Raw genomic sequence first — 19,038 nt, 5'->3', positions numbered from 1 at the left:
CTAGGCTGTGCCGAGTTCAACGAGATGCTCCGCTTGACCGTAGCTCGCTTGGTCTGAGCACAGCGAACGTGAAAAAAAGTAGGCCCAAAACGAAGCCTGGACCTACATTTCAAGTGCTTTTGGGTGACAGCAAGAGAACCGTTAGGGTTAGAAGCACAATTCGACCTCAGGAACGTTCCTGAGGTCCTCCCGATCTGTGCAAGCCTAACCTTGACCGTGTGGCATTAACCCTTAACAGTGAAAAGAAGGTGTTTACATCAAACAGTTTGCAATTACTTATCTCCCCATAGGAATACATTGCCTATTCCCCTAAATTCAACCTGAAGCCTATGTGGGTTATGAATACCTTATGAACCTGTCTTCGATGACAATCCATCAGGCCACTGTGAGGTCTACCTGTGTCAATTCTAAGCTTCCTGGAGCCATCTAGGGCCATCTAAAGAACAAGGCCTCCTTCGAACCCTTATCACCAAGCGTAACCCGGCCCACAAAGGTCTGAGCCCAACAGAGATATCCGATGAAGACCTTCAACATGTAAATGCATGCATTACTTCTTACCCATAATAGCGGCAATTCAGGGCAAGTTATTAGGTGTAAACTAAGCTTAGTTAGAAATGTATCCAAGTGTTATTTCTCTTTCTCTCTCTCTTTAAATCTCCATCTTGTGTAACCAGTGTCATATTGCATTAGTCCGCTAGCGACTTGACATCAAAGACCTGTTACCGAAACCAGAAGAGAGCCGTGAGTTGAAGTGATTTAGTTATAAAAGATTCCCGTGGAAGTAATTTAACTTTCTGTTTATGTCCTGAAAGAAGAGGACATCTAAAGTTGTGAACTTTTCAGTTGTTTGACATAAGAATAGACTCTGTTAATTAATAATGAACACTTAGGCCTAATTAGCCATTCAAAGGAGAATAATATTACCGCAGACTACTTCTATTATTTTAGTCCCTTCCAGCCCTCATACAGACTCCATGAACACAGTAATGGGTGTCATTCTTTATTTTTATTTGTTTGTTTGTTATTGGGATGATATAAATGCTGTAAGAATGCTAAATTCTTTGCTATGGTTTCATTGGTTGTGTTCAAGCTATAGTGAGGGGCTACATATAGTGAGTTATTTGTAACTTTTCACCATATACTATTAGGAAAGGTGCCACTACTACTAAGTACTGTGGTGAGGTTAAATGTGTTGGCCAACAGAGACACATCTCTGTTTGTTGCTCAACCTCCCAAGGCTGATCAGAGAAAACCCTCCAAAAAAAACTATTTCTTACCTGTTACATATGCTTCAGTAAGGTTGGTTTCTTAGCGTTCATAGCAGTCAGTGGAAGCTGCTGAGGGGAGAACGGCTCATAACAATGGCTGGAATGGAGTGAATGGAATGGTATCGAAAACATAGATTTCATGTGTTTGATACCATTCCATTCACTCCGGTCCATCCATTTTACTCCATTCCAGACATTATTTTGAGCCATCCTCCCCTCAGCAGGCACCACTGATAGCAATGGTTATCAACTGTACCACAGAAATGTATCGTAAATCACATTAAATAGATGTTGTGGTGGCAGCTGCAGAGACGTATTTGGGTATACGAGAATTGAGTTAAGAGTTACAGGGTGTGTTGAGTGGTGGTGTCCCAGGCAGGCCATTGGTATGGTGCAGGAGCAGATAGGGCGAAAGTAGTAGTGGAATGGGGTAGTGGGATTTTATTGAGTGTAGGTGCCAGCTGCAGAGAAGTACCTGGGTGTATGAGATTTTACTGCAGAAGAGTTTTCAGATTTTTATGAAATAGTGGTATATCGGTGTAGGGTTGGTTGGTGGTGCAATTATTAGATATATTATTTTCTCACTTTTTATTTTTGAATCGCAAATGTAACGTGATCGATCACACACTACCGCACAGTAGGGTGGCGGCATGCACAAACAAAATGTGCGATGCTACGATACCAAAGGAAGTGGATAATGGTACACCACAGGGGAGCGTGATTAGTCCTCTGTTGTTCTCAATCATGGTCAATGATGTTTACTCTCAGGTACAGCCGGATATTGGGAGGTTGTTATTTGCAGATGATGGGGCCTTATGGAAGAGGGGAAGAAATGTGCCATACATAGTCAGGAAGGTACAGGAAGCAATTGATGAGTTAGAGAGGTGGGCATTAATGTGGGGGATTCAGGTTCTCTGTAGGGAATACTCAGACAGTGTTCTTTACCTGGAGGAAGGTGGTAGATGAGGTATGCTTGGTGTTATATGGGAAAAACTTGGAGAGGGTGGGGGCCTTCATGTTCCTTGGGGTATACTTTGACACTAGACTGACCTGGGCAGAACACATTGAGAGAGTTGTGGGAAAGTGTAAGAAGGTGCTAAATGTGATGCACTGTCTGATGGGGAAGGAGTTGGGGGCTGGCCGTTCCTCATTGAGGACAATGTACATTGCATTGATCTGATCTGTAATAGACGATGGCAGTGTAGGGTATGGTTCGGCAGCCCGGACATCATTGGAAAGGCTAAATGTCATACAGGGGCAAGGACTTAGAATATGTAGTGGGTCGTTTTGGGCGTCACCAGTGGCTGCACTACAGGTGGATATGGGGGATATGCCATTGCAGATTACTTTTGGCCTTGCAGTGGGTGGAGGAAGTCAAGCCAGACAGAGTAGGTATTTGCTCTGATTCATGTGCAGTGTTAATGAGTCTCCAGTCCTTTAGGTTACGTAGCAAACAAGACCTGCTTTATGAGGTGCTACAAACCCATGGCAGGATTAGACAGATGGGTATACAGATAAGATTCACTTGGGTCCCAGCCCATGTGGAGATGGAGGGGAACGAGGCAGTTGATGTACTGGCTAAACAAGCACGTAGAAGTGTGGATGTTAATGTTTTAGTTTCAATGAGCAAGGCATGGGCAAAACCCTGATATGGACAGTGATGGTGCAGAGATGGCAGGAGCAGTGGAATAGAGATACTAAGAGCAGGCATTTATTTCAAGTACAGAGGAAAGTCGGGGATGGGGTGGACGGCAGGAAGAGAGATAAGAGAGGAGGCTGTTTTTACAATATTAAGTGTGGAACACAACCAGTTGAATAAGTCCTTAAATGTGATAGAAAAGCTTCCAACAGGAAAGTGTGATCATTGCTAGGAAACAGAGACCGTGGAGCATGTATTGCTACAGTGTGGGCAGTATCAGAGGGAAAGAGATCTAGTATGAGGGAGAAGGGGATACAGGAAATTAGTTTAAAGAGTATATTGAGTAGAACATCATTAGATATAGTCTCAAATATTTTGTTATTTAGTTTCTCCCTGTCTCTGGCCCACACTCCACTACAGTAGGTGGCGGTATTGCACCATAACGTTGGATGCCAACCACCGATAAACTCAACATGAGAAGAATACCAACGACGAAGAAAAAAAGGAAGTGACTTGTTCTTTCCGGACGTACATGAGTTGGTTGAAATGCTTGAATAATGGTCTGGTTTCGTTGTACTTGTCTTCATACAAACATCTATTCAATATGAACATAGCAGAAAGTGGACCAGTAGGCGATGCCATTACAGTGCACGATTTCTCCGAGAAGATTCTGGAGCAAACGGTTCACTTTCACGTCATAAAACTGAATGGAGGATTTTTCCTTTGGGTGGGCTCGAACCCTGTCTTGTCCAACTTGGCTGTTTCAATGGAAAGTAAATTTGTGAGTAGTCTACTGTAAATATATTGTTTCAAAGCAGACTAGCAAACAGAGATGGGTTGTTAGCTAGCTTCACCGTGCAATGTTGTTACCTAGCTACGCTACTATAACGTCATTCTATCGGCTGATGGCGCTATGTCCTATTTGTAATTTAGCTAACCTAAGTATCTGTGTTTATTTATTTATATATATTCAGGATTCGATGCCGCTGTCAACGTTAGTCCTGGGGGACCCATCGGACACCACTCCAAATTCACTGGCGCAGAGATTGAGTAAGCACCCTTTAATCCTGTCAATATCATATCTCTCGCATGAGTATTGGCTGTATCGGAGAGCAAGAGGTTTTACTCTGCCCCAAATCTGGCCACGAATTTTTGTGTGGAGGTCAATGTGTGTCGAATTTGGTCAACAAAAAATGTAATAGCTATTTTGCTAGGTGAGGCTTATTGTATCAAATAAAATGTTCGTAATGGTTAGGTTGATATGAATCTACTGATTTAAGTGGACGCACGTGGCATTTTGGCAATTTAACTAGAGGTCAACCAATTATGATTTTTCAATGCAGATACCGATTATTGGAGGACCAAAAAAAGCAGATACCGATTAATCTGTCTGTGTGTGTGTGTGTGTGTGTGTGTGTATGTGTGTGTATATATGTATGTATATATATATATATATATATATATATATATATCTGCTCAAAAAAATAAAGGGAACACTAAAATAACACATCCTAGATCTGAATGAATGAAGTAATCTTATTAAATACTTTTTTCTTTACATAGTTGAATGTGCTGACAACAAAATCACACAAAAATAATCTATGGAAATCCAATTTATCAACCCATGGAGGTCTGGATTTGGAGTCACACTCAAAATTAAAGTGGAAAACCACACTACAGGCTGATCCAACTTTGATGTAATGTCCTTAAAACAAGTCAAAATGAGGCTCAGTCGTGTGTGTGGCCTCCACGTGCCTGTATGACCTCCCTACAACGCCTGGGCATGCTCCTGATGAGGTGGCGGGTGGTCTCCTGAGGGATCTCCTCCCAGACCGGGACTAAAGCATCCGCCAACTCCTGGACAGTCTGTGGTGCAACGTGGCGTTGGTGGATGGAGCGAGACATGATGTCCCAGATGTGCTCAATTGGATTCATGTCTGGGGAACGGGCGGGCCAGTCCATAGCATCAATGCCTTCCTCTTGCAGGAACTTCTGACACACTCCAGCCACATCAGGTCTAGCATTGTCTTGCATTAGGAGGAACCCAGGGCCAACCGCACCAGCATATGGTCTCACAAGGGGTCTGAGGATCTCATCTCGGTACCTAATGGCAGTCAGGCTAACTCTGGCGAGCACAGCCCCCCAAAGAAATGCCACCCCACACCATGACTGACCCACCGCCAAACCGGTCATGCTGGAGGATGTTGCAGGCAGCAGAACGTTCTCCACGGCGTCTCCAGACTGTCACATCTGTCACATGTGCTCTGTGTGAACCTGCTTTCATCTGTGAAGAGCACTGGGCGCCAGTGGCGAATTTGCCAATCTTGGTGTTCCCTGGCAAATGCCAAACGTCCTGCACGGTGTTGGGCTGTAAGCACAACCCCCACCTGTGGACGTCGGGCCCTCATACCACCCTCATGGAGTCTGTTTCTGACCGTTTGAGCAGACACATGCACATTTGTGGCCTGCTGGAGGTCATTTTGCAGGGCTCTGGCAGTGCTCCTCCTGCTCCTCCTTGCACAAAGGCGGAGGTAGCGGTCCTGCTGCTGGGTTGTTGCCCTCCTACGGCCTCCTCCATGTCTCCTGATGTACTGGCCTGTCTCCTGGTAGCGCCTCCATGCTCTGGACACTACGCTGACAGACACAGCAAACCTTCTTGCCACAGCTCGCATTGATGTGCCATCCTGGATGAGCTGCACTACCTGAGCCACTTGTGTGGGTTGTAGACTCCGTCTCATGCTACCACTAGAGTGAAAGCACCGCCAGCATTCAAAAGTGACCAAAACATCAGCCAGGAAGTATAGGAACTGAGAAGTGGTCTGTGGTCCCCACCTGCAGAACCACTCCTTTATTGGGGGTGTCTTGCTAATTGCCTATAATTTCCACCTGTTGTCTATTCCATTTGCACAACAGTATGTGAAATTTATTGTCAATCAGTGTTGCTTCCTAAGTGGACAGTTTGATTTCACAGAAGTGTGATTGACTTGGAGTTACATTGTGTTGTTTAAGTGTTCCCTTTATTTTTTTGAGCAGTGTGTATATATATATATGTGTGTGTGTGTGTGTATATATGTATGTGTGTGTGTGTATATATATAAATATCTGTATGTGTGTGTGTGTGTGTGTGTGTGTATATATCTATCTGTATGTACACGTGTGTGTGTGTACAGTTGAAGTCAGAAGTTTACATACACTTAGGTTGGGGTCACTAAAACTCATTTTTCAACCACTCCACATAAACCACTCCAAATCTCGAAGTATCCTTTTACATTTACAAAAATACAATTGGTTTTTCAATGTTGAAAATTCAATTTATTTCAATTAAAGTAGGGAATTATTTACGAAAAGTGCAAGGCTGTCAATATATTTTGCTGCATCAGTATGTACAAGATTTCATGTCTGTAGGTCAAATGCGACAAGATATGCTTGTTCTAAGTTTTCAGTTGATTACTATAGCGCCCCCCTTGGGTGTTATTTTGTAAATGCCGCATCTCTATGGCAAGACGCATCATTCACCCACATTTTGTCAATATCAGGCTCATGGTGTCTGAGATTGCGTGTTACTTACATATGTACTAACGTGTGCATACTAACAGATGTACAAACAGACAGACAGATTGATAGTCCCCCTCGATTTCATTGTGGGGGGACAACAAACCACCTATTCATATACACTCACACATAAATACACACAATCACAGTCTGTGTATGTCATGAATTTCTAGATTTTGCTATTTGCTGAGTTAGTTTGTTCAAACTCATCCAAGTAAAGAATGGGAAGCTAGATATTTGATCCCTGACGCGTGCGTCTATTGTTACCCAACACGAAGCTACTAACATCAAAATGATCTGATGGCAATTTTAGGCTGCCACAATGTTGTTTTTATAGTCAAATCTGTCTAACCATCAATTATATAGTGATTTCGTTGATAGCTTAATGTTATTCAGAACAACAATCGAAAGTTAGATGCTTAAACTACTAACCAGTATTATGCTCTATTGTTGGTATCAGTTTTCACCATCTGAAACATCACTAACCCAGCTGTCCTCCGTCTCCTTTGTGTTTCAGCTAAAAGGACGAAGAAACAGGTGTATGTGAGCTACTGCCTGCCCATGACTGACTCCAACCTGTCTCTGCTTGTAGAGAACAGGATAAAGAAAGAGATGGAAGTTCACCCTGACAAGTTTTAACCTTTTCCCCTTTTTTTTACTAATTTAATTGTTTTGTACCAAAATAAAACAATTTGAAAGAAAAACATTACCTGTCTGGAATGTTCTGTTGATTGTCTTTTTTAGCACTCATGAGTGAGATCTAACCAGAGACGTCTCTGTGTAGAGGCTGCAGACACACTATATTTTCTGTGCCCACTGCCCACAAACTCAGTCTACAGACATGTATCGCCTCAATAGTTCATTTATTGACATAATCAACAAGTTTATTATCAAAACAACATTTATGGCTTTACTATTGCAAATGCATCATGTATAAAAAATAAACACTTAGAAAATATTAGTGGTTGACAATCGATCACTCATGGAAATTCATTTATTTTACCACAACATTTTATCGCTGAAAACATTTACAAACAAACAATACAAGGTGTCAAAATATGTGCCATTTGCTTCAAATATAGTTCATGGTAGAAATGTATAGAGTATACTTGGCCTTTAAGGTCATCTATACGTATCGTGTGACAATGTTCTATGAAAACTATTTGATATGCATAGTACATAAAACGTATGATAGTCCATGCATTATCAATGGATGGCACATTAATACATACCTTACATTTGGTATTCAATCATTTGTAAGAGTATAAAGTTTGTATACAAACACTCTGTCAGCCACAGCTATTCTAACTAGATCATTCTATTGCATTATAACTTAATCTATTCTAGACACTAACCATTTCAAAACCCCTATAGACATTGTGATTCATGGCATGGCCAGACATTATTTAACCGTGCTAGAGAGAGGTTTAAACAAGTACTAAAAACAGCAATATACAACTAACATTATTTACCAGGTGAAAATGAGCTAAACTAGAGGTATGTCAAGCAACAAGAATCCCCTTGGAAACATGACAAAAAATAAATACTGAATTACTGATAGATTATTTTCAGTCACCTGTCCAGTTGAAATCAGAGGATTTTTAAAACTGAACAACCATTGTGATAAAGCCATTCAGAAACTGAGATGTTTCATAGTAGTAGTAGCAGACATCTGCATCCCAAATGGCACTCTATTCCCTATGTAGTGCACTGCTTTTGACAAGGGCCCATAGCGCTCTGGTCAAAAGTAGTGAACTATGTAAGGAATAGAATGCTATTTGGGATACATACATACTAGTAACTAACTGGACATTAGTACTGTCAACTCAACACTCGGTGCCTTTGATTTTTCCATAGAATATGGAAATAAAAATACAATAAAAAGATTCAAAGTCCAAACTCATTTCCAAAGCCATCACAGTTTCTTTAGGTTTCCGGCTGTCATTCACCAACATTTAATGGGGGCTGCAGTACTCAGTTTTCTTAAGTATTTACATTGATTATACTACTACTAAGGATAAAGTGCCAACTTGGACTTTTGACAGGATGGGTTCATTTCTGCCTCCCACCCCCAAGTAGGCTTCTTTATATAGGTTGTTCTCCTTTTATTCAATTTAGAGTGCAGCAGTTTCACCCAAAACCTGTGCCACAAACGACAAAAATTTGATTACATTTGATTGAACTTTGAATTTTTAGTGCAAAAAAGTTACGCTAATAGAATTTAAAATGCATAGAGCACACATCACTGTTGAAAGACATTTCAAATGAAATTTAGAATACCATGTCTGCTCTGCTGCTCTATACATGTCTCTCTATGTGTTTAGAGTACACCACTCTGCTTATAACTTACAACAGACACCATGACATCCTTCCCCAGCATGGAACCATGCTGGGACCATGTTACCCATTAGACACACTGCCAACCCGTGGCAACAACTACCCTATGGGCACTAATACATGTAAGTCATTGTAATGAGTTTCTGTTAATTGCAAAGACATACACAGGTGTGTGAAAAACTCCATCGTTTGTTTCAAGAATATCCTGTTCTATTGCAGGCCCTCAAATACTTCATAAATCATATTGAGTGTCTGAAATAGTACCCTATTCCCTATATATAGTGCACTATATGCAGACCCTGGTCAAAAGTAGTGCACTACGTAGGGAATATGGTGGAATTTAGAACGTAGACATAGTCGCTACTCTACAGGCGAACTGCTAATCCATCACCACATTACATTACCACCCATTAAACCTCCCGGTAAATATGTCTTCTTGGGGTGTCTGAACAGTAATGCCTTATTTTTCATTTTTGGGTTTTGTCCAAATCTTGGATGTCCATGACCTCAATTTCAGCCTTTCTCACAAACGAGACGTGGAAGGTTTGTGTCACAAGACTAATGAGAGGGTAATCATTTCTTGATTAAACCAAACGGAAGGTTTTTAAAGTTTTAAAAATGAAAGAGTTCCTCATGGAAGAATCTTACAAGCAGGACTGAATGAATCAGACCAGTCATGATGGTGACCAGGAGTGGGACAGTTCAAGCTATCCCCACAGCACAGTCTTGTTCTATCCTCTGTCTGTGTGTCAGGGGGGAGTGTGTGTCTGCTGCTACAATGACCCTCCCACGCCATTTACCACCATACTATTACTGATCACCTCTCCTCCGGTAGCGTACGCATAAGATGTAGGCACTGCTGCAAGAGCAGTAGCCGCTGCTGCTGTGGCGCCCCCGGTGGCCGTAAGACGCAGCGGCGTATCATGGACGCGGGAGTATAAGTCCCTATCCCCAGGCTTGGTGAGAAGGAGGTGCTGTTCTCCAGGCCGGTGGGTGAGCAGGGGCTGGCGGGTGTAGATCTCCCCGTCCACGAGGCTCTCTGGTAGGGGTTGGTTGCGCGGCTCGGGCAGCAGTAGCAGGCAGATGATACACAGTAGTGTGCAGGCGGCGAAGATCATGTGGTGCAGGAAGTAGCCCTTCTGGTTGTGGAGCTCCATGATAGGGGCCGTCAGCATGCCGAAACCAGCACTGGCTAGAACCAGACCCAGACCACCACCCCTGAGGAGAGAGGGAGACAAAGAGGGAGAGTCAGGTTTCAGGAACGACTAGCCAAACACTGAAACCAGGCTGCATAAAAAAGATCAGACTCAGACACAAGCAGACACTATCTAGATTATCAACCTGGAATCGGGTACACGTAACATTGTAATAGCAAATCGGCACACTCCAATTAGTATGATATGTTAAGTTTCGTATGGTATGTATTAATTTGTGGATATCCATCATCCGTTTTTCCTATGATATGTTAAGAAGTATAATTCATATGATATGTTACGAATTCCAATTTGTTACGAATTTACAAAACATATATGTTTTACGAATTTCAATTTGTTGTGGCTAAAGTTAGCTAGGCTAGGGGTTAAGGTTAGGGGAAGGGTTAGCTAACATGCTAAGTAGTTGCAAAGTAGCTAAAAAGTAGTAAGTACTTATAAAGTTGCTAATTAGCTAAAATGCCAAAGTTGTCCGTGATGAGATTTGAACATGCAACCACTCTACCATCGTTTTTGCCTTAAGTAACCTTCTGTCTTATGTAACCATAGCAAACGTAACATATCATACTCATTTGAGTGTCTCGGACTTATGTTTACTATGTTACGTCTAGTCAATGAGACCAGGCTGATATTCTTGAACAATAGTCTGTCAAATTGCATTTATATGACACATACAGACTACACCACAAGATGGACCTAGTAAGCCATTCTAACACAAACGTACTTGGCGGGACATCATTTTACCAAACAAGTGTGTTACAGGAATCCAATAACTGTTGGTGTGGGTGCGGTCAGTCCATACATAGTGTGTGTGTGTGTGTGTATGTTACCTAATGATGGTGGGAGTGATCTCAGCGCAGAAGAAGATGCTGAGGGTGCTGACGGCGTGAGAGGAGAACATTCCGATGATGGAGAACGCCACCGAGAACTTCCTGTTTAGTGTGTCCCTCAGAACTAACCAGACAAGAAGGATGAGAAACATGAGAGGAGGTGAGACACATACTGTACATCATAACTATAAAAATGTCACTTACTGGGTCTGGTCATAATAGAGAACTGATCACGGAAAACAGTTGGTGTACTGGCCAGCCTTTCATTTTTTTAAACAACTGTTTTGTTGATTCTACAACACAAAATCAACAGATGGCACATGAGCCTGGCCTGTAGAGCTGCAACCCAGAGCACCTGATTGACATATTTTTTCAATCGGTCTGAGTGAATTTTATAAAGTCAAATTGTACCTGTGTCATGGCGAAGGCTGTACTTCCCAATCACTGCATTCAAGGAAAGGTCATGGGTGGGGGAAGAAAAATTGTGAAAATGAGTACAGTGAGGGAAAAAAGTATTTGATTCCCTGCTGATTTTGTACGTTTGTCCACTGACAAAGAAATAATCAGTCTATAATTTTAATGGTAGGATTATTTGAACAGTGAGAGACAGAATAACAACAAAAAAATCCAGAAAAACGCATGTCAAAAATGTTATAAATTGATTTGCATTTTAATGAGGGAAATAAGTATTTGACCCCCTCTCAATCATAAAGATTTCTGGCTCCCAGGTGTCTTTTATACAGGTAACAAACTGAGATTAGGAGCACACTCTTAAAGGGAGTGCTCCTAATCTCAGTTTGTTATCTGTATAAAAGACACCTGTCCACAGAAGCAATCCATCAATCAGATTCCAAACTCTCCACCATGGCCAAGACCAAAGAGCTCTCCAAGGATGTCAGGGACAAGATTGTAGACCTACACAAGGCTGGAATGGGCTACAAGACCATCGCCAAGCAGCTTGGTGAGAAGGTGACAACAGTTGGTGCGATTATTCGCAAATGGAAGAAACACAAAAGAACTGTCAATCTCTCTCGGCCTGGGGCTCCATGCAAGATCTCACCTCGTGGAGTTGCAATGATCATGAGAACGGTGAGGAATCAGCCCAGAACTACACGGGAGGATCTTGTCAATGATCTCAAGGCAGCTGGGACCATAGTCACCAAGAAAACAATTGGTAACACACTACGCCGTGAAGGACTGAAATCCTGAGGCGCCCGCAAGGTCTCCCTGCTCAAGAAAGCACATACACATGCCCGTCAAAAAGTTTGCCAATGAACATCTGAATGATTCAGAGGACAACTGGGTGAAAGTGTTGTGGTCAGATGAGACCAAAATGGAGCTCTTTGGCATCAACTCAACTCGCCGTGTTTGGAGGAGGAGGAATGCTGCCTATGACCCCAAGAACACCATCCCCACTGTCAAACATGGAGGTGGAAACATTGTGCTTTGGGGGTGTTTTTCTGCTAAGGGGACAGGACAACTTCACCGCATCAAAGGGACAATGGATGGGGCCATGTACCGTCAAAGCTTGGGTGAGAACCTCCTTCCCTCAGCCAGGGCATTGAAAATGGGTCGTGGATGGGTATTCCAGCATGACAATGACCCAAAACACACGGCCAAGGCAACAAAGGAGTGGCTCAAGAAGAAGCACATTAAGGTCCTGGAGTGGCCTAGCCAGTCTCCAGACCTTAATCCCATAGAAAATCTGTGGAGGGAGCTGAAGGTTCGAGTTGCCAAACATCAGCCTCGAGACCTTAATGATTTGGAGAAGATCTGCAAAGAGGAGTGGGACAAAATCCCTCCTGAGATGTGTGCAAACCTGGTGGCCAACTACAAGAAATGTCTGACCTCTGTGATTGCCAACAAGGGTCTTGCCACCAAGTACTAAGTCATGTTTTGCAGAGGGGTCAAATATTTATTTCCCTCATTAAAATGCAAATCATTTTATAACATTTTTGACATGCGTTTTTCAGGATTTTTTTGTTGTTATTCTGTCTCTCACTGTTCAAATAAACCTACCATTAAAATTATAGACGGATCATTTCTTTGTCAGTGGGCAAACGTACAAAATCAGCAGGGGATCAAATACTTTTTTCCCTCACTGTATAGCCATTAGAAAATCTCATTATTTTAATGACCGATACAGATCTGATGTAACGATAACAGAGGTAATGATCTAGAAAAGGGCATTCTAGTAGTGACTCCTCTGAATCACTGTAATAACTCCATTATCGGAGTATGTCGTTTGTGTATAACAGGTTCAGGATATAATGAGATGTTATTGCTTTGTAATTTACATGTAAATAACTATTTGTGGATGATGACTATGAGGGGGATGCCCACATTGCTCACTCATTAAAACATCTGACAAAATGTGGGCTTTCAAAGGCCGATGGTTGACCTAAAGGTTTATTTATTGGACATTGAATTTCTGTGTGTGTGTGTGTGTGTGTGTGTGTGTGTGTGTGTGTGTGTGTGTGTGTGTGTGTGTGTGTGTGTGTGTGTGTGTGTGTGTGTGTGTGTGTGTGTGTGTGTGTGGGTGTGTGTCGGTGTGTGTGTGTGTGTGTCGGTGTGTGTGTGTGTTAAATGCATAACACGTGTCTGTACTCTACTCACAGTTGAGCAGGCCCAGCTGCAGCAGTGATGCCAGGGCAGTGATGATCATGAAGGTGAGGAGTCCGCCCCGACGTCCCATGAACGCCACGGCCGGGCACAGCGCCAGGCAGGTTGCTACGGCGATGCCGGCCATGGTGTAGTAGTCGGCATTGAACATGGCCGACACCGGAGCCTCTGGGTCCATCATACTGCGGGCAAAACAGTGGTGGATACCGTACCCCGTCAATCTACAGATACAAACACATTATTGGTAAGAGCAAAACAGTGGTGGATACCGTACCCTGTCAACCAGCAGAGAGAGAGACACATGTAGCGGAGGTGAGGGGGATTGATGCTAGTGTGATGAAGTAACTTAAAATCAGTGTCACCCTCCTCTTGGTCTAAGGGTTCCGACATTGGTTTTCCAAGTGGGAGACCCGGGTTCAGATCCTACCAGTTACACACACACACACACACACCATCAGTACTAGAAGCAAGACGCTGGTATGGAGCCTTGTCTTCATGGGGAACCTAGCTCATGTGTAATTCATGTTCTGTTTGGCACATTGCCCTCTGCCTTTTAATACAATTTTTACTCGTTATTGTTATTCATAATTTACTGTGTATTTATTCCTCATCACTGTTTTTATAATTTTTTATCTAAGGATCGGCGTTCCGTCAACGGGACAGTTGTAAATCATGCAGCGCGTTATATCAAGATCGCAGATTTTAGCTTAAATTCTTGTTAATATAACTGCACTGTCCAATTTACAGTAGCTATTACTGCGAAAAAAATGCCGTGCTATTATTTGAGGAGAGCTCCTAACAACAAAACACTTTTTTCAATGCAATAGGTTTGATAAATTCACCTCTGAAGGTGAAATGTATACTTACATTCTGAAATCTTGCTCTGATTTTTCATCCAAAGGGTCCCAGAGATAACTGTCGTTTTGTTAGATAAAATCCTTTTTCATGTCCTAAAAAGGTCCATATAGCACGCACGATCGATTTTGTATTTCCACTTGCTCAATTTGCAAAGAAAGGAATCTGTGAAAATCTCACCCTAAACGTTGTGTGAATGAGTCAAATCATGTTTGTATCTATTCTGCAGAGACCCTAGAAGGTAACAAGACTTCACTATTTCATTAGGGGTGTAGTATATCCTATAGGACACCATATTTGGTCAGAGAGCGACACCTTCATGGCACCCTGATGACGCGGGCGGCCATCGCCTTGAACAACTGTGTCTTTGTCAAATAAGCACCAATCGAGGTCAAACAAAGCTAGCTAGATAGCCAATGAGCTGGTCTTTACAGGAGTATCCGGAAACCATATATATGTCGTAAAATGTAGCACACCTTTTCATTTTCGACAACAATTATAAGGATATTCAGAGTTATGAAGTTATGAAAACTGGTTGTTTTGCAGATGTTGAACTTATAAAATGGAATATGAATGCGAACGTCTCCTTCATGATTTGCCCAAATGTACGTGGGGACTTCACACTAAAAGTCTTGAGGATCAGTCATACTCCAAGTTATCCATCTGAAACTTTGCACATACACTGCTGCCATGTTGTAGACATTATCAGAATTACAACTAGAGTGATGGCTTTAACAGTGACCTTTCTCTTGCATTTCAAATATGGTGGTAAAAAAACACTGGTTGTTTTTTTATTTGTATTTTCTTCTACCAGATCTATTGTGTTATATTCTCCTACATTCAATTCACATTTCCACAAACTTCAAAGTGTTTCCTTTCAAATGGTACCAATAATATGCATATCCTTGCTTCAGGGCCTGAGCTACAGGCAGATAGATTTGGGTATGTCATTTAGGTGAACATTTAAAAAAAGGGGGCTATCCCTAAGAAGTTTTTTTAATGCAGACAAAGAAGAGCTCCAACTTCTTAATCATAGCCTCAATTAAGTCCCGCACATAGAATATTGTTGCGGAGAGTCCGTGTAATCCAAGATTCAGATCATTCAAGCAAGAAAAAACATCACCCAGATAGGCCAGTCGTGTGAGAAACTCGTCATCATGCAAGCGGTCAGACAACTGAAAATTATGGTCAGTAAAGAAAACTTTAAGCTCGTCTCTCAATTCAAAAAAACATGTCAATACTTTGCCCCTTGATAACCAGCGCACTTCTGTATGTTGTAAAAGTGTTACATGGTCGCTGCCCATATCATTGCATAGTACAGAAAATACACAAGAGTTCAGGGGCCTTGCTTTAACAAAGTTAACCATTTTCACTGTAGTGTCCAAAATGTTTTTCAAGCTGTCAGGCATTCCCTTGGCAGCAAGAGCCTCTCGTGGATGCTGCAGTGTACGTTGGGAGCAACTGCTTGCACTCTCGTTACCACTCCACTATGACTCCCTGTCATGGCTTTTGCTCCATCAGTACAGATACCAACATGAGCATTAGCTACATTTGGCTACATACGGACCGTTAGTGGAATTCCCGCGAGAGAGTAACGGTTAATGTGATTGGATGTTAATTATTTGACTAGGCTATCTGTATTTGACATTGTGTTGTTATTTCGCTGAACACTAGATGGTTTAATTTTATTTTTGGCAGTGAAACGAGGGGAAAAAATTCACTCAAATGTAAAGCCCTGTTGGAAAATATTAATGGACTGAAAAGAAATGTACACTTTTTTGTATTTTATTTGGCGTACCCCCGATGGCAGTTTGGGAATACCTGGTCTACACCAATTGTTTGCCAAGAAAAACAAGACTTGACTTGATTTCACTCAGCTGCACACAGAGAGAGAGAGAGAGACTTACGAGTTGACACAGAGCACCACGATGTTCTTCCAAAAGTTTCTGGTGCTAGTCATCTTGATGATGCAGGTCCTCTTTGGCTTCTTATGCAGCTCATTTTCCAGTTCTGGTGGTGAGACACAACACACTGTAAGACCTTCCCACTGGCAGGGAAACAACACACACACACACACACAGACAGACAGACAGACCCACGCACCAGCACCTCGGGAAATCCACACCACACAGACTCTACAGTAATGTTCTTCTGTGGGTGGATGTGTGTGTATGAGATCTGAAATAAAACACTTTATTTCATTGATCCAGTACCTATTAATCTGCTGACATCTTTAAAATATTTTCTCATATTTTATATTTGTGTGTGTGTGTGTATCTGGGATTAAGCTGTGCAGATATTTCATCAAATTAAACGAGAGTCCTGAAGTTGCACATGTGAAAATGAACGTGTACGTGCATAGTCCGTGTGTGTCACTGTGTCTGACTGACAATCCATTGCATACACATTTCATCACTGAAATCAGAGACCTGCAGCTACATGTCGTGTATAACAACAATACAATCTGTGCAAATGCAATTGACAATGTGTTGTTGTGAGTCTACGTGTGACATCCCATACATACGGTTGAAGTCAGAAGTTTACATACACCTTAGCCAAATACATTTAAACTCCGTTTTTCACAATTCCTGACATTTAATACTAGTAAAAATACCTTGTCTTAGGTCAGTTAGGATCACCCCTTTATTTTAAGAATGTGAAATGTCAAAATAATAGTAGAGAATGATTTATTTCAGCTTTTATTTCTTTCATCACATTCCCAGTGGGTCAGAAGTTTACATACACTCAATTAGTATTTGGTAGCATTGCCTTAAAATTGTTTAACTTGGGTGAAATGTTTCAGGTAGCCTTCCACAAGTTTCCCACAATAAGTTGGGTGAATTTTGGCCCATTCCTCCTGATAGAGCTGGTGTAACTGAGTCAGGTTTGTAGGCCTCCTTGCTCGCACACGCTTTTTCAGTTCTGCCCACAAATGTTTTGTGATGGCCACTCCAATACCTTGACTTTGTTGTCCTTAAGCCATTTTGCCACAACTTTGGAAGTATGCTTGGGGTCATTGTCCATTTGGAAGATCCATTTGTGACCAAGCTTTAACTTCCTGACTGATGTCTTGAGATGTTGCTTCAATATATCCACATAATTTTCCTGCCTCGTGATGCCATCTATTTTGTGAAGTGCACCAGTCCCTCCTGCAGCAAAGCACCCCCACAGCATGATGCTGCCACCCCCACGCTTCACGGTTGGGATGGTGTTCTTCGGCTTGCAAGCCTCCCCCTTTTCCCTGCAAACATAATGATGGTCATTATGGCCAAACAGTTCTATTTTTGTTTCATCAGACCAGAGGACATTTCTCCAAAAAGTACGATCTTTGTCCCCATGTGCAGTTGCAAACCATAGTCTGGCTTTTTTATGGCGGTTTTGGAGCAGTGGCTTCTTCCTTGCTGAGCGGCCTTTCAGGTTATGTCAATATAGGACTCGTTTTACTGTGGATATAGATACTTTTGTACCTGTTTCCTCCATCATCTTCACATGTCCTTTGCTGTTGTTCTGGGATTGATTTGCACTTTTTGCACCAAAGTACATTCATGGAAACAGAACGCGTCTCCTTCCTGAGCGTACTATTGTTTGTACTGATGAACATGGTACCTTCAGGCGTTTTTTCTGAGGTCTTGGCTGATTTCTTTTGATTTTCCCATGATGTCAAGCAAAGAGGCACTGAGTTTGAAGGTAGGCCTTTAAATACATCCACAGGTACACCTCCAATTGATTCAAATGATGTCAATTAGCCCATCAGAAGCTTCTAAAGCCACGACATCATTTTCTGGAATTTTCCAAGCTGTTTAAAGGCACAGTCAACTTAGTGTATGTTAACTTCTGACCCACTGGAATTGTGATACAGTGAATTATAAGTGCAATAACCTGTCTGTAAACAATTGTTGGAAAAATGACTTGTGTCATGCATAAAGTAGATGTCCTAACCGACTTGCCAAAACTATAGTTTGTTAACAAGAAATTTGTGGAGTGGTTGAAAAATGAGTTTTAATGCCTCAAACCTAAGTGTATGTAAACTTCCGACTCCGACTGTATATTCTGCATGGCCAGCTACAAACCAGAGGTGTGCGTAGACACTGATGGAATAAGTGTGGTTCTGTTTAACTTAGGGTTTCTCCTGCCTCTCCATATCTCCTATTTCTCTCTACTTCTCCATATCCCCTTTCTCTCCACCTCTCCCATCTGTGTATCACCACCTACCACGTCTCATTCTCTCCATCTATCCCCTCTCCATCTCTCTTCTTTTTTGATGTCTCTCTACGTCTCCCTGTCTCTCCATCTTCCTCACCTGCTAGAATACCGCTGGGTTCAGTTGTCATGTCAACCTGGTTCTTCCTGGCGATGCGGAGCATCATGGCTTTAGAGCAGCGGTAGTGCTGGGTGGCCAGGAGCCAACGTAGGGACTCTGGGAAGATCCTACAGAGAGAAGAGGAGGGAGGGAGTAAACACGAGAATGAGAGAGAGAATGACAGAAGGAAAGTGAGAGAAAGATCGTATTGTCTGAGACTGCACTGTGCAGTGTACTGTTCAAGCCAAAACATGGTCCTGATGAGCAAGTCTTTATAGTCTAGTGGCAAGGTCCAATTTTTTTTTAGATACCCCTACCCAAAGTAGAACAAAACACAACCATGTTTTTTCACATCCCTAATGTCTCCCATTTATGAAATGGATGGTTGTGTAAAAATATTTTACTGCATAAGTGGTTAAATTGA

General features: G+C 42.1%; 2 protein-coding genes across 3 annotated transcripts in view; one reads left to right on the top strand and one right to left on the bottom strand.

The window, feature by feature from the left end:
• Nucleotides 1–3,388: 3,388 nt before the first annotated feature.
• Nucleotides 3,389–7,165, top strand: psmg4 (proteasome (prosome, macropain) assembly chaperone 4). Its single transcript, XM_045706433.1, has 3 exons — nucleotides 3,389–3,688; nucleotides 3,882–3,957; nucleotides 6,977–7,165. Exons 1-3 carry the CDS (start codon nucleotides 3,440–3,442, stop codon nucleotides 7,096–7,098), a joined length of 447 nt encoding a protein of 148 aa, XP_045562389.1. The 5' UTR covers nucleotides 3,389–3,439; the 3' UTR covers nucleotides 7,099–7,165.
• A 140-nt stretch (nucleotides 7,166–7,305) lies between these two features.
• LOC106584074 (solute carrier family 22 member 23) overlaps nucleotides 7,306–19,038 on the bottom strand; it is a 37,613-nt gene continuing 25,880 nt past the window's right edge. Inside the window, exons 5-10 of one of the 2 annotated variants that reach the window (XM_014168914.2) lie at nucleotides 18,615–18,742; nucleotides 16,222–16,324; nucleotides 13,454–13,680; nucleotides 11,249–11,281; nucleotides 10,838–10,961; nucleotides 7,306–10,014 (exon numbers count right to left, since the gene is read on the bottom strand). In XM_014168914.2, the coding sequence (XP_014024389.1) occupies nucleotides 9,570–10,014; nucleotides 10,838–10,961; nucleotides 11,249–11,281; nucleotides 13,454–13,680; nucleotides 16,222–16,324; nucleotides 18,615–18,742 (1,060 nt within the window). In that variant the 3' untranslated portion in view covers nucleotides 7,306–9,569. The remainder of the gene's footprint in view (nucleotides 10,015–10,837; nucleotides 10,962–11,248; nucleotides 11,282–13,453; nucleotides 13,681–16,221; nucleotides 16,325–18,614; nucleotides 18,743–19,038) is intronic. The other variant, XM_014168915.2, reaches the window with a different exon arrangement.

Source organism: Salmo salar, chromosome ssa23, assembly GCF_905237065.1.
Source record: "Salmo salar chromosome ssa23, Ssal_v3.1, whole genome shotgun sequence".
NCBI lineage: Eukaryota > Metazoa > Chordata > Actinopteri > Salmoniformes > Salmonidae > Salmo > Salmo salar.
This window is presented reverse-complemented; position numbering and strand designations above follow the sequence as displayed.

Excerpts from the sequence above, each read along its gene's own strand:
- psmg4 (XM_045706433.1), top strand. The coding sequence starts at position 3,440 with ATGAGTTGGTTGAAATGCTTGAATAATGGTCTGGTTTCGTTGTACTTG. Across the intron at positions 3,689-3,881 it reads TTTCAATGGAAAGTAAATTT|GATTCGATGCCGCTGTCAAC; the intron begins GTGAGTAGTCTA and ends ATATATATTCAG. Across the intron at positions 3,958-6,976 it reads TTCACTGGCGCAGAGATTGA|CTAAAAGGACGAAGAAACAG; the intron begins GTAAGCACCCTT and ends TTTGTGTTTCAG.